The 12,264-nt window shown below is 39.9% G+C and overlaps 1 protein-coding gene across 2 annotated transcripts in view; it reads left to right on the plus strand.

Annotated features, from left to right (window-relative positions):
* Positions 1–11,564, plus strand: part of EFEMP1 (EGF containing fibulin like extracellular matrix protein 1) — a 64,282-nt gene extending 52,718 nt beyond the window's left edge. For both annotated transcript variants that reach the window (XM_018576637.1, XM_018576638.1), the window contains 3 exons: positions 1,377–1,503; positions 9,747–9,942; positions 11,208–11,564. In XM_018576637.1, the coding sequence (XP_018432139.1) occupies positions 1,377–1,503; positions 9,747–9,942; positions 11,208–11,369 (485 nt within the window). In that variant the 3' untranslated portion in view covers positions 11,370–11,564. The remainder of the gene's footprint in view (positions 1–1,376; positions 1,504–9,746; positions 9,943–11,207) is intronic.
* Positions 11,565–12,264: the final 700 nt, after the last annotated feature.

A 12,264-nucleotide genomic window follows, 5' to 3' on the forward strand; every position in this document is an offset into this window, starting at 1 on the left:
AAGCAGGTAATCAATTGATGGTTACGTTATTGCATAGAAGTATCAAGCAGGTAATCAATTGAGCATAGAAGTATCAAGCAGGTAATCAATTGAGCATAGAAGTATCAAGCAGGTAATCAATTGATCGTTACGTTATTGCATAGAAGTATCAAGCAGGTAATCATTTGAGCATAGAAGTATCAAGCAGGTAATCAGATGGTGGTAGAGTCATTGCATAATTGAATAAAGCATGTAATCAATCTGAAGGGTTTAGTAAGCTCCAGAAGGCAAGGTTTCCCCCGAGCATCAGCACAGCAGTCTGAAGAGCAATAGTGAGGGTTTTCCCCTAGTACTTGCGGTTTTGTTTTGTGTGAGGGATCCGGATGGAAGTAGAGAGGGGACAGCTGATTGATCAGCGTCCTGCTACAACCAACAGTAGGACGCTGATCAATTAGTGAGCCGCGGCTTTATGCCGAGTGCTCGTACTTGCGGAGGCGGAGTCCTGCTTTGCGCCTGCGCAGTCCGCCGTTGTCAAGCGACGTTGCAAACGTGCTCCCAGCCGAGTAGAGGGAATTCCTCTTTGCGCCTGCGCAGTGGGTCTTCCCCGCCCCGAGGCGGCTCGCACTCGTGAACGAGCGTCACACTCAAAGTCCTTCTGCACCTGACTGGGTTATTCACTCAGTCACTCGGCTGCCTTCAGCAGCTTTGTGAATAACCCCCTATGAGATCTGTGTAGAAAAAATAGAACTATCTCATTGGATTTTGCTAAATCTTGTGAGATTTCTAGAAATAGACCATTCATTGGGCTAGACTGGCTTCAAAAATGCGGAAGAAGCGGGCCACTTATGATGTCTGATTTTGATGCACCCGAAATATGTTTAGCTAATTGAAATTGAATTTTCAGTTTGGGTTTAATTACATTTTCCATACTATTGTTTGTACTCTGATCCAATGTCTTGGTGCATGCTGTTAACTTATCACCATCTGTAAGTGTTAATTAATTAATGGATATGAGTTGTTTTTTAATTATTTTATTTGATTAAACAGTAAACATTTTGATTTAATTATTTAATAAATAAATTGGATACAGCTGTGCATTTACAACACAGATAATAGGTCTTAAACAGTTTTCAGCATTAAAAAAAAATGCTATATGTGTTGTTGAAATGTTTACTTGTTATACATTTAGAAATCTTTTGTTACTTGTAGCATTATTGTGCATAGAGCAAAGGGAGGAGTAAATTAGAGAAATTTGGGGTGTTCCTGTTTGCAGAATGTGCACATCTTTTTAAAGATTCCTATCATATTGATAGCAAGCTTATATTTCATTTTGTAATGCTAAAAATGTTGTTTCAAGAGGACACTATGTAATGAGAGAATGTTTTAAATATTTTTAGACATAAATGAATGTGAAAGCAACACTCATGACTGTGGTGAAGAAGGCATGTGTTGGAACTACTTTGGTGGATTCAGGTGTTACCCAGCAAACCCTTGCCAAGAACCTTATGTACGCATGTCAGATAAGTAAGTACAAGTGTATTCAATGTTTCTATTATGTGACTTAAAGAATATGTGAACCCTAACAATGAGCTTCTCTTGGTCTGTTATATATACCAATAAAAATGTTTTGGTATATCTGTATCATAAGTGCAAAATACCTGTGAATCCTGCCAAAAAATCCAATCAGTTGCTAACTTCCTGTGCACTCTAGCTCTGGTGACTCTGGTGACTGTTATCAGCAACCTTTGTTCCCAGATCTGTCTGTGGACTACAAAACATCCCCCCATGTTCTAGAGAAGAGAAGAGGTGTTCTGTAGCCCTGTTCTAGGGTGAGAATGCTGCTCCTTCATATTTACAGTACAATGATTAAGCATAGCCATCCTAGGACAGCATGTGTGTTACTAGCAAGAAAAAGGTAAAGTAATGCAGGGAAAAAGAAAGTCAATGCAGCTACTATACACCAATCAGCCATAATATAATGACCGCTGAGAGGTGACGTGAATAACATTGATTATCTTGTTACAGTAGGCAGCAAGTGAAAATTTTGCCCCTGAAGTTGATGCGTTGATAGCAGAAACAAATGGGCAAGCATAAGGATTTGAGCGACTTTGATAAGGGCCAAATTGTGATGGCTAGACAACTGGGTCACAACAAGTCTAAAACTGCAGCTCTTGTGGGATGTGGCCTGTAGTGGTCAGGACCTACCAAAATGATCCAAGGATGGAAAACCGGTTAAAGCAGTGACAGAATCATGGACGGTCAAGGCTCTGTGTGGGGAGCGAAGGCTGGCCAGTGTAGTCCGATGCAGTAGAAGAGCTACTGTAGTTTACATTGCTGAAGAAGTACCACATCATATTTGAAGAGGTCTAGTGGAGTCCATGCCTCGATGGGCCAAGGCTGTTTTGGTGGCAAAAGGGGGGCATACTCAATATTAGGCGGATGCTCATAATGTTATGGACTGCTAAGCTGCAATATATTACACTTTCGTGCGCTATATGGTGAACCTGTACTCAGTAGGTTACTGTATACACAATGTTCTTGCCCTTTAGGTGGCCATAGATAGGCCCATTTGGTAGGCTCGCCTTCTGTTTCCTCTTATAATGAACATTGTGTCAGGGTCTTCTGTAATTTTACTTCACAATCTAAACTATTCTTTGCTAGAGATAACCTCAGCTAGGCTTATTCTATTTTATGTGGAAAGCAAATCACTTTGTATGTCATGAACAATACATTTTGGCCTTCTGTCACAAACCTCAACATTCTTATATGTTTCCTTTTTGAAGGAATATGACACTGTGGCACTTTATAATGATATAACGGTTTATTAATACAAATTTAGATTTTGCAACACTATGAATTTTAAACGTATGTAGGGTTAGGGTATGGGTAATAAAGATATCTTTATACATTATATTAAAGGAGAACTATGAGGTGAGTGCTTTTCACTCAGCTCATAGTTCTAGCCGACCTGTGACAATGAGACTGTCACAGGTCGGCTCAGTAGATCGGGAGGTGAGCGAACACATACCGGGTTCGCTTGCCTCTCGATCCTGTCACGGCTCTCTGGCCGTGACAGGGGGAGGGGCTGGATTCCCCTCTCCCCGCTCCGATCTGCCAGCGCTGACTGGCGGAACGGACGGGGGAGGGGGCGGGTACAGCTGCCTCTAGATAGGCAGAGCCAGCTGTCACTCACGCAGCTGGGCGGATCCCGTCATCTAAGTCGTGATCCGCTCCGGCTGCGGCGTCTCAGTATACCGCGAGCTGTAGCTCGCGGTATACTGAGCTCAGGGTTAATGGGAGGACGCTAGTTTGTGTCCTCCCGTTACCCTAAGGAGAACTATGGGGAAAAACACTGACCGCATAGTTCTCATTTAATGATAGTTTATTGTAAGTAATTTATGTGCAGTAGTGCCCAAAGGTACTCCTTTTTCGCATTTTCTAATATAATTTTATTTATGATGGACAGACTATACCCACGCACTTATGACTGATTTTTGCATGGAAATGCCTTAAAATACCTTTTTTGCTAAAGGTAAACATGCTTCCTATCTTCTCACACTAGTGCTCTCTGCTGGCATAGCTGAGTAAGAGCCATACCCTTAATTACCAGTTCCCTCATTTGTATTTTGGAGTTCTGTTACTGAGTGCACTCATTTAGACACTCAACTACTGTAACAGAAAAGTGGGGGAAAGACTATGAATAAAAAGGTTGTTTGTACAATGTCTAGTTCTGTGACTTCAGCTGGGCTTTATCTAAAGCTGCGTTTCCTCATGTAGAAAAGTTCCTTCCCTTGACAGGAATGGGAAAACATCTCATGAGTCATGAGTCAATGTAAAAACCTATCTTCAGTTGTCCCTTGATGGTGCAATCAGGGCTCTAGGTCTTCACAGAGTTTAAGATTTCTCCGATTTATTGACTTGCCATCAATGTCATTTAGTCTCCCTGTCTCACATAGAGTCACATATTGTGCATTTCCCTGTCTCTAGCACAGGAAATTATGCAGGGTTTTTTGGACATTGAAAGAGCAGCAGCACAAAACAAGTCATACTTCTGCTCTGAGATTGGCTGCTGGAGTTGGCCCTACCACTAATTACTACCAGAGTAATTCTGTACAAGGGGTTATAGGAGACTAATATAAATACAAAGGGGGGGTACTTACATAAGTTGCATTTTAAAATTATATTTTCTAGTTTTTATTGAATACAGAGTGGAATGCAAATTGCAGTATTTCTTTAAAGTGGAAATAAATAAAAACAACTACATTATAGTTGGAAATTATTTTATATAACACATTGCTCCCCCCAGCTGTGTAAAGTATGTGAAACATATAAAAACATCACCTGTGTTATATTCTCGAGTGAGGCCTGGTACCAAACCTTGAATTCTGTTGATTGCAGCTCAGCATGTGCATGGCTAGGTCCAGGCACCCAGGGCACCTGGTCTCCTATTTGGTGTTAGAGCTACGATCATATTTTCTTATTTTTCTCTTCAGTAGACCTCAAGAGTTCAGGTGCAATACACAAATAAAAGGTGTAAAAATAGATATATTTACTGATTTAAAGACAGAAAAGTTGATACATTAAAAAAAATGTACAGAAAAAACAGTGATCTATCTACACACACTTGCAGTCTAACTGAACTACACTCTGCTTAAAATGCATCTACCCATTTAATGAAAGATTATTAAATTCCAAACAGGGACTTTGGTGTCCTAATGGCTGATATGTGAATTTATCGAGGTAGATGATTTTAAACAAGTCCTCCTCTTACTCAGAGCACACACATAGCAGCTGTCCTTCCCTTACGCCAGATGGTCTAATGTTCATCTCTTCCTGACCCAAGCCACATGACTGTCCTCACTTCCTGTTCTCCATTCTTTCCTCACCTGTATAATTTAATCCTGCTGACCTTTAGTGGGGCATGATATTTTTGGAACCCCAAACCAGAAAAGGAGCACTACCTAATAGCAGAGAGGACATTCTGTGATTCAGATTGAAGGTGAGTATTGAATTATAGCTGCTCCATTTTTATACTATTGGGCAATTCATTTTTTTTAATCCTTGAGTTTTGCTTTAAATAATGGAAGCCTAAAATTGCTTATACTGAACATAGTTCAACTTCTTTACTCCCAAATGGAAATTACAAATTCTTTAACAGTACTACAAAATATTAAGAAATATGGTCATAGGCATTTTGTAGAATAACATGGAAAAAACAGTAATCAGAAGCTACCTAACATCAACGCAAAAACAAAGAAAAATAGGTATTATCTTTAACAATTCTAATTAGTTGCCCCCATGCCTCTGAATCCTGCTTGTTTGGTCTTATACCTACCTGCAGCCAGGGATCCAGTGATCTTCACTATGTGTTCCCACTTGGAAGCGCACACCCTTGCCTCTAAAAAGGGCACTTCGTAGTGTGTATGCATGCCATTCTTATGTAAAATCCATGCTCCAAGTGACCACTTGAGGCTGCCATTAGTACAACATTCCCATAAGACTGAATGATGCACGGGCATGTGCAATATGAAGCACCCATTGTCAGACAAACGGCTGTCCATTTCCAAGCGGGGCTGCCCAGTAAAGATCCCTGGATCAAGGCTAAAGGTAAGACATATGACCTAGTGGCTAGCCAACAGCAGGGTAGGGGCAACGAATTACAGAAAAAGTTAAGTACAATTTTAATTAGATACAACTATGTATGTCCATAACACTCTGTTTAAAATAGATGGAAGGAAAATATTAATTGAAAGCCTATTGTCCCAGAAACCATAAAGAAAGGTAAATGAAAATCTACTATCTTCCAGCCAATATCAGGAAATCATCTGCATTTTCCTGCCTTTGGTGTTCTCATCTTGGTTTCACATCTGGCTTGCCTGCTCCACCTCTCCATGTTTATGGAGGAAAAACAAAGCAGATTATATGTTCCTTCAAACTATGCCAAAACACACCGCTCAATGTTCGCAGTCATCTCTCTGCCCATTCCTGGCTACAAGATCTTTATATTGCTCCTACACATAGGATAGCAGAAGGAATACACTTCCATTTCTCTCTTTGCAGTCCTGGATCCACTGGTCTTCTACCGGTCAGTTTTCGCAGCATGGCAATGTTTTGCTATGTGCCCCAGTTTATGACAATGAAAACATGTTGGATTAAATTTCCCAAGCACTTGCCTCCACATCGTAAAGTGGACCCTTATTCTCTTTCCTTAACAATCACATCAGCATGCAGGTGAGCATGCTGATATGAAATCACCTTACATTTATAAGATAAACAAACATATTTTTATTTATAAGGTATGCAAAGAATAAAAAGCCAGCAATTATCTAGAAGTATCTGTTTTTAGATTGTCATTACTAAACATGGTTCCTTTTTTTATTATTTTAGTGCCTTTATTATTATTTTGAAGATATTGGTAGAGTTCCTTTTTAAGCATAGCTGTTGTATAGATAGCATCTATTTTCTTTCTAGGATTCCCTACCTTACAGTGTATGTAATCCCTAACAATGTACTACTGTTATTTGCTTCCTTATAATCTGTTAAAGATACCAATGACAAGTGCAGACCTTTGACCTTTTCAGAAATTATGAGCTGTCCTGTGTGCCCTTCCTGTATTATTTCAAAGAGTCCTCCTAGTTCTTATCTTGGACTATATAATGATTAGCCTTTTTGTTGTAAAAACAAGAGTGGAAGTGGCTGAGTAGTTTACCAAAAGACAAATGGGAGGGCTGACTCCACTCAGTCCACAAAAATGCTGTGTGCTGTCAGCCCACAAAAGGATTTAGGAGCTGATTGAATTCTGACAGATTAACGGGTATTTTTCTGTACATGTAGGTTCTTTAAATAGATTAAACAAATATGCATGTACTGCAAGGCTGGACTGCATAGTTTTTTTGGTTTTATTTTTCCTTGACATATGCTTTATGCAAGACTGTCCACAACTGTCTTCTGGAGATCAACGGACTTGGTTTTTCCATAGCTGATTCTGTTGGAAACACAACAGCACATACTGTACTAATATAATAATGTTCTGAGATGTAATATGTCTCTTGAGCTGTAGATTGCAGTGTAGTGCAATGTTACTCTCTATGTACAATTTCATCTACAGTATGGTATGCAGGAAGCGGTTTTTCTATCTATACATTTTCCTCACAATGCTGTATTCAGATGTAATAATCTTCTAAGCAAGTAACACTTAATTCATCATTCCTCAAGATCTCAGTGTTTCATCTAAACACATAACCAACAGATTCCATAGAACTTCACTGTTTGGGCTACACTGTTCTCTAAATTAGAACTTACCGGAGGTAACACCATCACATCTTCTCTTTATTAACAGTCTCATAGCTGTTGTTCTTTCTTAGGGCTTCATCCTCTTCGAAGAATCTCTCTGAAACTGTCAGGACCATCAGATTAAAACACTTTCATTCTTTTTCTTTCTTTCAGCAAATGGCTAGAAGCTGAAGTTTAGTTATATTTCTTTTTTTTTAGCCCCAGAGATAACTTACCACCATTAAATGTGGTGTACCTTGTCCTGGTGGCCACTGCTTAATATAGAAATCTTCTCATAAGTCCACTGGATACCCCCTACAGTGCTGATCTTCCAGTGCTTCAGGGGTTAACAGCTGCTGCTAGTGTGAATCTGAAACAATTGGGCCATTTACCTACCCCTTCCTCCTCTCTCCTTCAATAATAGAAGTTGTACTACTATTTCCCACAATGAAAACTGACCTGTGATTGGAGGACTGCCAGATAAATGACAGAATACGATTTCTCCAATTACAAGTCGATGTTCCCCCTCTTCTCTCAATGCAGCCTCCCTTTTACCGCACTGCAGAAGCAGATGGAAATTTTTTTTTTAAAGTCACAGCCCTGGGACCAGGGCACCCAGCTGGAAATGTGGGACATGTGTGGCAGGTGCCCAGCACTAGCAACACCCACAACTGGCTGCCAAACTGACTCCTCAGCCTCTCAGATTGCACTGGGAGAGTGGCTCTCCTAGGTTAACCAAAGGGGCCCCCGTGTTACTTTGACTGCTGGTCCCATGCACCCTGTGCATCAGGAGCTGCTGTCAATACTTCTGATACAAAGTAAATGTGGAGCCCGGTTAATTACAGTGGGAGAGGCCCGGTTCCTGTGTAATCTGCATGGCTGGTCTGTCTTAGCTCTGGATCCCTACCACAATGCCCAGGATTGGAGTCTTATATGCTTTTGCATCAGATTGGCCCTACTTGTATGCCCCAACAACCAGCCCTAGTACCGGTGCTTCACAGTCATGCCTTTAGACAACTCAGTCCAGGTCAGCAGTCCAGCATGACATATGGATGGATGAATTGTCTGATTACAGCCAAGTGTGCATATAAAATGCTGTGGCAGCAGTGGCAGATGAAATCACTGTGAATGAAGGCAGTGGCTCTACTGGAGAGGCTAGAGTTGCTCTTTCTGTGAAGTTAAGGCGAGTAGCTGTCATGTCACAAGTGCTGGCTATAGAACAGGGAATATCTGGCTGTCATGAGGAGGTTCTCAAAAAATCTTGCATCATTGGTGGATGTTTATTCAAATGCTCAAATATGACAGCTCCAAAAGTCCAACACAGAAACGACCAAAAGTATGTAGACCAGACAATGGCACCAGCATCTCCAATATAAAGTTTATATTAAAACAGAACCAAATCCTCCTATCCTTTACAGCTGAGGACAGTCCCATCCTAGCCTCTATTTAAATCTGCAGTTGTCATGGTGCTGCACATGTGATCAGATTTAACACTAACCATTTGAGGGCTTGATAGTTCAGTTGATATAAGAATGCTAGAAACTTGACAGTTATCACCAGAGGCTTGCCTTGAATGTACCTGTTTTGGGAAACAGTTAAAAAAGAAATTTACCCACCAATTAAATGTCTCCTATAACAGTTGCTTTTAGGCCCCATTCACACTGAGCGATTTATCGAGCGATTTTTGCAGCAATATCGCTCATATTTCCACGCGATATCGCTCTATGTAGCTTCTCCAATCCATTTCAATGGAGCTGTTCACATCTCGTCGCTCAATATCGCTCAATATCGCTTGTAGCTCGTCGCTGGTAGCTTGTCGCTCCTACATGACCCTTTTTTCGAGCGATTTTGAGCGATATTGCTCCTGATTGCATACAGCCCAATAGGAAAAAGTCGCTCAATATTGCTCGTCGCGCAATATCGCTCAAAATCGCACGATTTTCATGTCGCTCAGTGTGAATGGGGCCTTAAGGCATGTCATTTGTCATGGTTGCCAATGTGCTTATTTCAGCTCTCAACTGAACTTTCAAGTGCTCAGATGGCAGTGGCAGGTGTCATAGCTTATCACTGGTGTGATCATCGATGTGCAGCACAATGGCAACCTCAATCCAAATAAAGGCTAAGATGGCACCTTCCTTGGCTGTAAAGCTAGGAGGGTGTAGTTCTGCTTTAACCTTTTCGCTGCCAAGGACGTACGTCGTACTGAGCTACAAAAGTGCTTCCAGCTGGCCAGCTCAACTAATTATGCTTTAATTTTTACTACTTGTCTGAAAATAATACTGTCATTTTGAAATCCTGCCAATAGATGTTGTTTGTATGCTGTTACTATAAAATACACTTTCTCACGTGTTAATGATTATCTGGTATCCGTGTTTCATCTAAACAAAACACAGATGTGCAATGTGTCAGTAAGTGAGTACATTTGTATTCTTGCAGTAAAAGACACATGTAATATACATACAGAAGTTAACTTGACACATTTTGCTCCTTTACAGTCGATGTGTGTGCCATGTAACGAATCCTCTTTGTCGGGACCAGCCATACAGCATTGTCCACAAATACATGAGCATCCGATCCAACCGACCTGTGCCATCTGATATCTTTCAAATTCAGGCCACATTGATCTATGCTAATACAATTAATACATTCAGGATTAAATCTGGAAATGAAAATGGAGATTTTTACTTACGGGTGAGTTATATGTATTTTTTTGTTTTATTCAAAAGTGCATTTTTTATTAATATTACAGCATACATGTTAACAAACAGGGGGTACAAAGGTAACATGAGAATTATAATAACATGCAATTATCCAAGCAGAGGTAGTACAGTGTATAAACCTTAAATAAGAACTCCAGGCAATCGAAAAATTAACCCTTGCAGTAGAGCTATCCACTGTGGCAAGATAGTATAGTATAGGTCTAATTTGGCAACAGCTAGACTTCCACTATCTAGAGGTCCTTGGGTAGTTTTCTAACTAAGCTTGTGACAGCCCTTTCCCCATAGGGATGGTTTGAGAATGGATTTGATATAGATCAAGGGGTGCAATGGGATATATAAAATTTTAGGAAGCATAAACATTAATATTAGGTTTGCCCTACCATGTACACCCAAAGAAAGCCTGGAACAGACCTGCATTTTGTTTTGAAAGTGGCAACAACAGTTCAATACTTAGGGTTAGGAAGTAATTGGAATCTTTAGATATATTAATATCCAAATATTTAGCGAGATTAGTCCTAAATAAAGGAAGGGAGGCTTGTTCCTGTGTGAAAGGAGAACTATTAAGGGGAGGATCTGGACTTTTGACCAGTTCATAACTAGGACTGAATAATGTCCATATTCATTAATAATTGTAAGTGCAGTTTGTAGTGAAGGGCCAGGGTGAGCAAGATATAGCAGCATATCATCTGCATATAGCTCAATCCTTTCTTCATACAAAGGCCCTAATATCCATATAAGTCTTGGCTGCCAAGAGATATAAAAGGAGAGATAGGGGATACTCCTGCCTTGTTTTCCGAGAGAGAGGAAAAGGGTCCGATGTCCAATGATTTCTGCTAATTCTAGCCGTTGGGGGAATATACAGCAGCTGTAACATGCTCTGGAAACCTTTGAAAAAAGTTTGTTTCTGGTGTTTGTAAGATAACTAGTGTTTACAGCTCTGCATCTAAATGGAGGCATTATTTTGGGATGGATTCTGAGTAAAAGCTTGCGGCGCAGTATGGAAAGCTTCTCATCCTTCTGTTCAGTGTCAATAGATTTCCTTTTCAGGCCATTTATGATCTTGGACAAAGTCATAAGGGCATAAAGTTTAAAAGCTTCCCATACCACAAGTGTTTGACTACCTTATAACTGTGACTATGCTATAGAACAGCAGAATCAAATTCACATTCGAAAGGGGATGCAATCTAAATAGAAGCACATTTTTTCACAATCCTTATTTATTTTCTTACTTTACAGCAAACAAGTGGAGTAAGTGCAATGCTTGTCATGATAAAGCAATTAACTGGACCAAGAGAATACATCGTTGACCTGGAAATGGTGACAGTCAACAGCTTAATGAATTATCGTTCAAGTTCCATTTTACGGTTAACAATAATAGTCGGGCCCTACTCATTTTAGTGCCTTGGTCAAACTTTTAACACTGGAAGCAATAAAATGATATACTATACAGTACATCGCTCATTATTTATAGGTGTTTTGTCTGAATTGCATTTTATATGAAGCCTTTGCACACCTTAGGACCATTGTAACTATGTTTCCAATACACTCTATTGCTTTATTTCCTTATACTTACTGAATTTCTACCCTTAGTAGAGGCAACTAAATGTCTTTCCAGGAATACAGCCTAGCAGTTAACTAAAATCTAGTGACAACACTTCATATCTATAATGTCTAAAGGGCCAGTGTATAAAGGAGAGTGGATAGCCACTCAATACTGCTGCCTGCTTTTGACCACTTTTTCATAAAGTGCAGGGAACGGTGTTGAGCCTGTGGTAGTCCACATAGCAAAGAGAACACTAGTTATGTTGTTTTTAAAGGTCACGTGACTGAGATCGCCTAATGGCTTTTTTCTTTATAGCCCCAATCCTTTTTATTGCGCTCTGCTGTCTTCAGACACCCAAGTCAGCAGAGTGCAATGTACATTTGTAATCCTAAACGCTGTGTTTTATGACTCTGTAGAGATTTTTATATGGACCCCTAAGGTGTGTCACTGGTTTCTAGTAAAGTGATAGGCTAACACAAAAAAGCTGCCTCCACTGTGTAGATGATTGGTAATGTGTAACCTCTTTTTTTAGTAATACGATGAATCAAAACACTACAATTATTATACTTGTGTTCATATCATGTAAATACATCGTCAGTAGATAAATGTAAATGTTATGTGTTTTCTGATATTGTTCCTATTTTTATATGCCTCACATAGACATATTATTATATCAATGCAGAATATAATGAGCTATGCTACATGCATTTAAGAGCCTAGTTCTACTTAGAATATGCAATTAGCTGTAGA

Source organism: Nanorana parkeri, unplaced genomic scaffold (genome assembly GCF_000935625.1).
Source record: "Nanorana parkeri isolate BGI_ZX_2015 unplaced genomic scaffold, ASM93562v1 scaffold72, whole genome shotgun sequence".
Lineage (NCBI taxonomy): Eukaryota > Metazoa > Chordata > Amphibia > Anura > Dicroglossidae > Nanorana > Nanorana parkeri.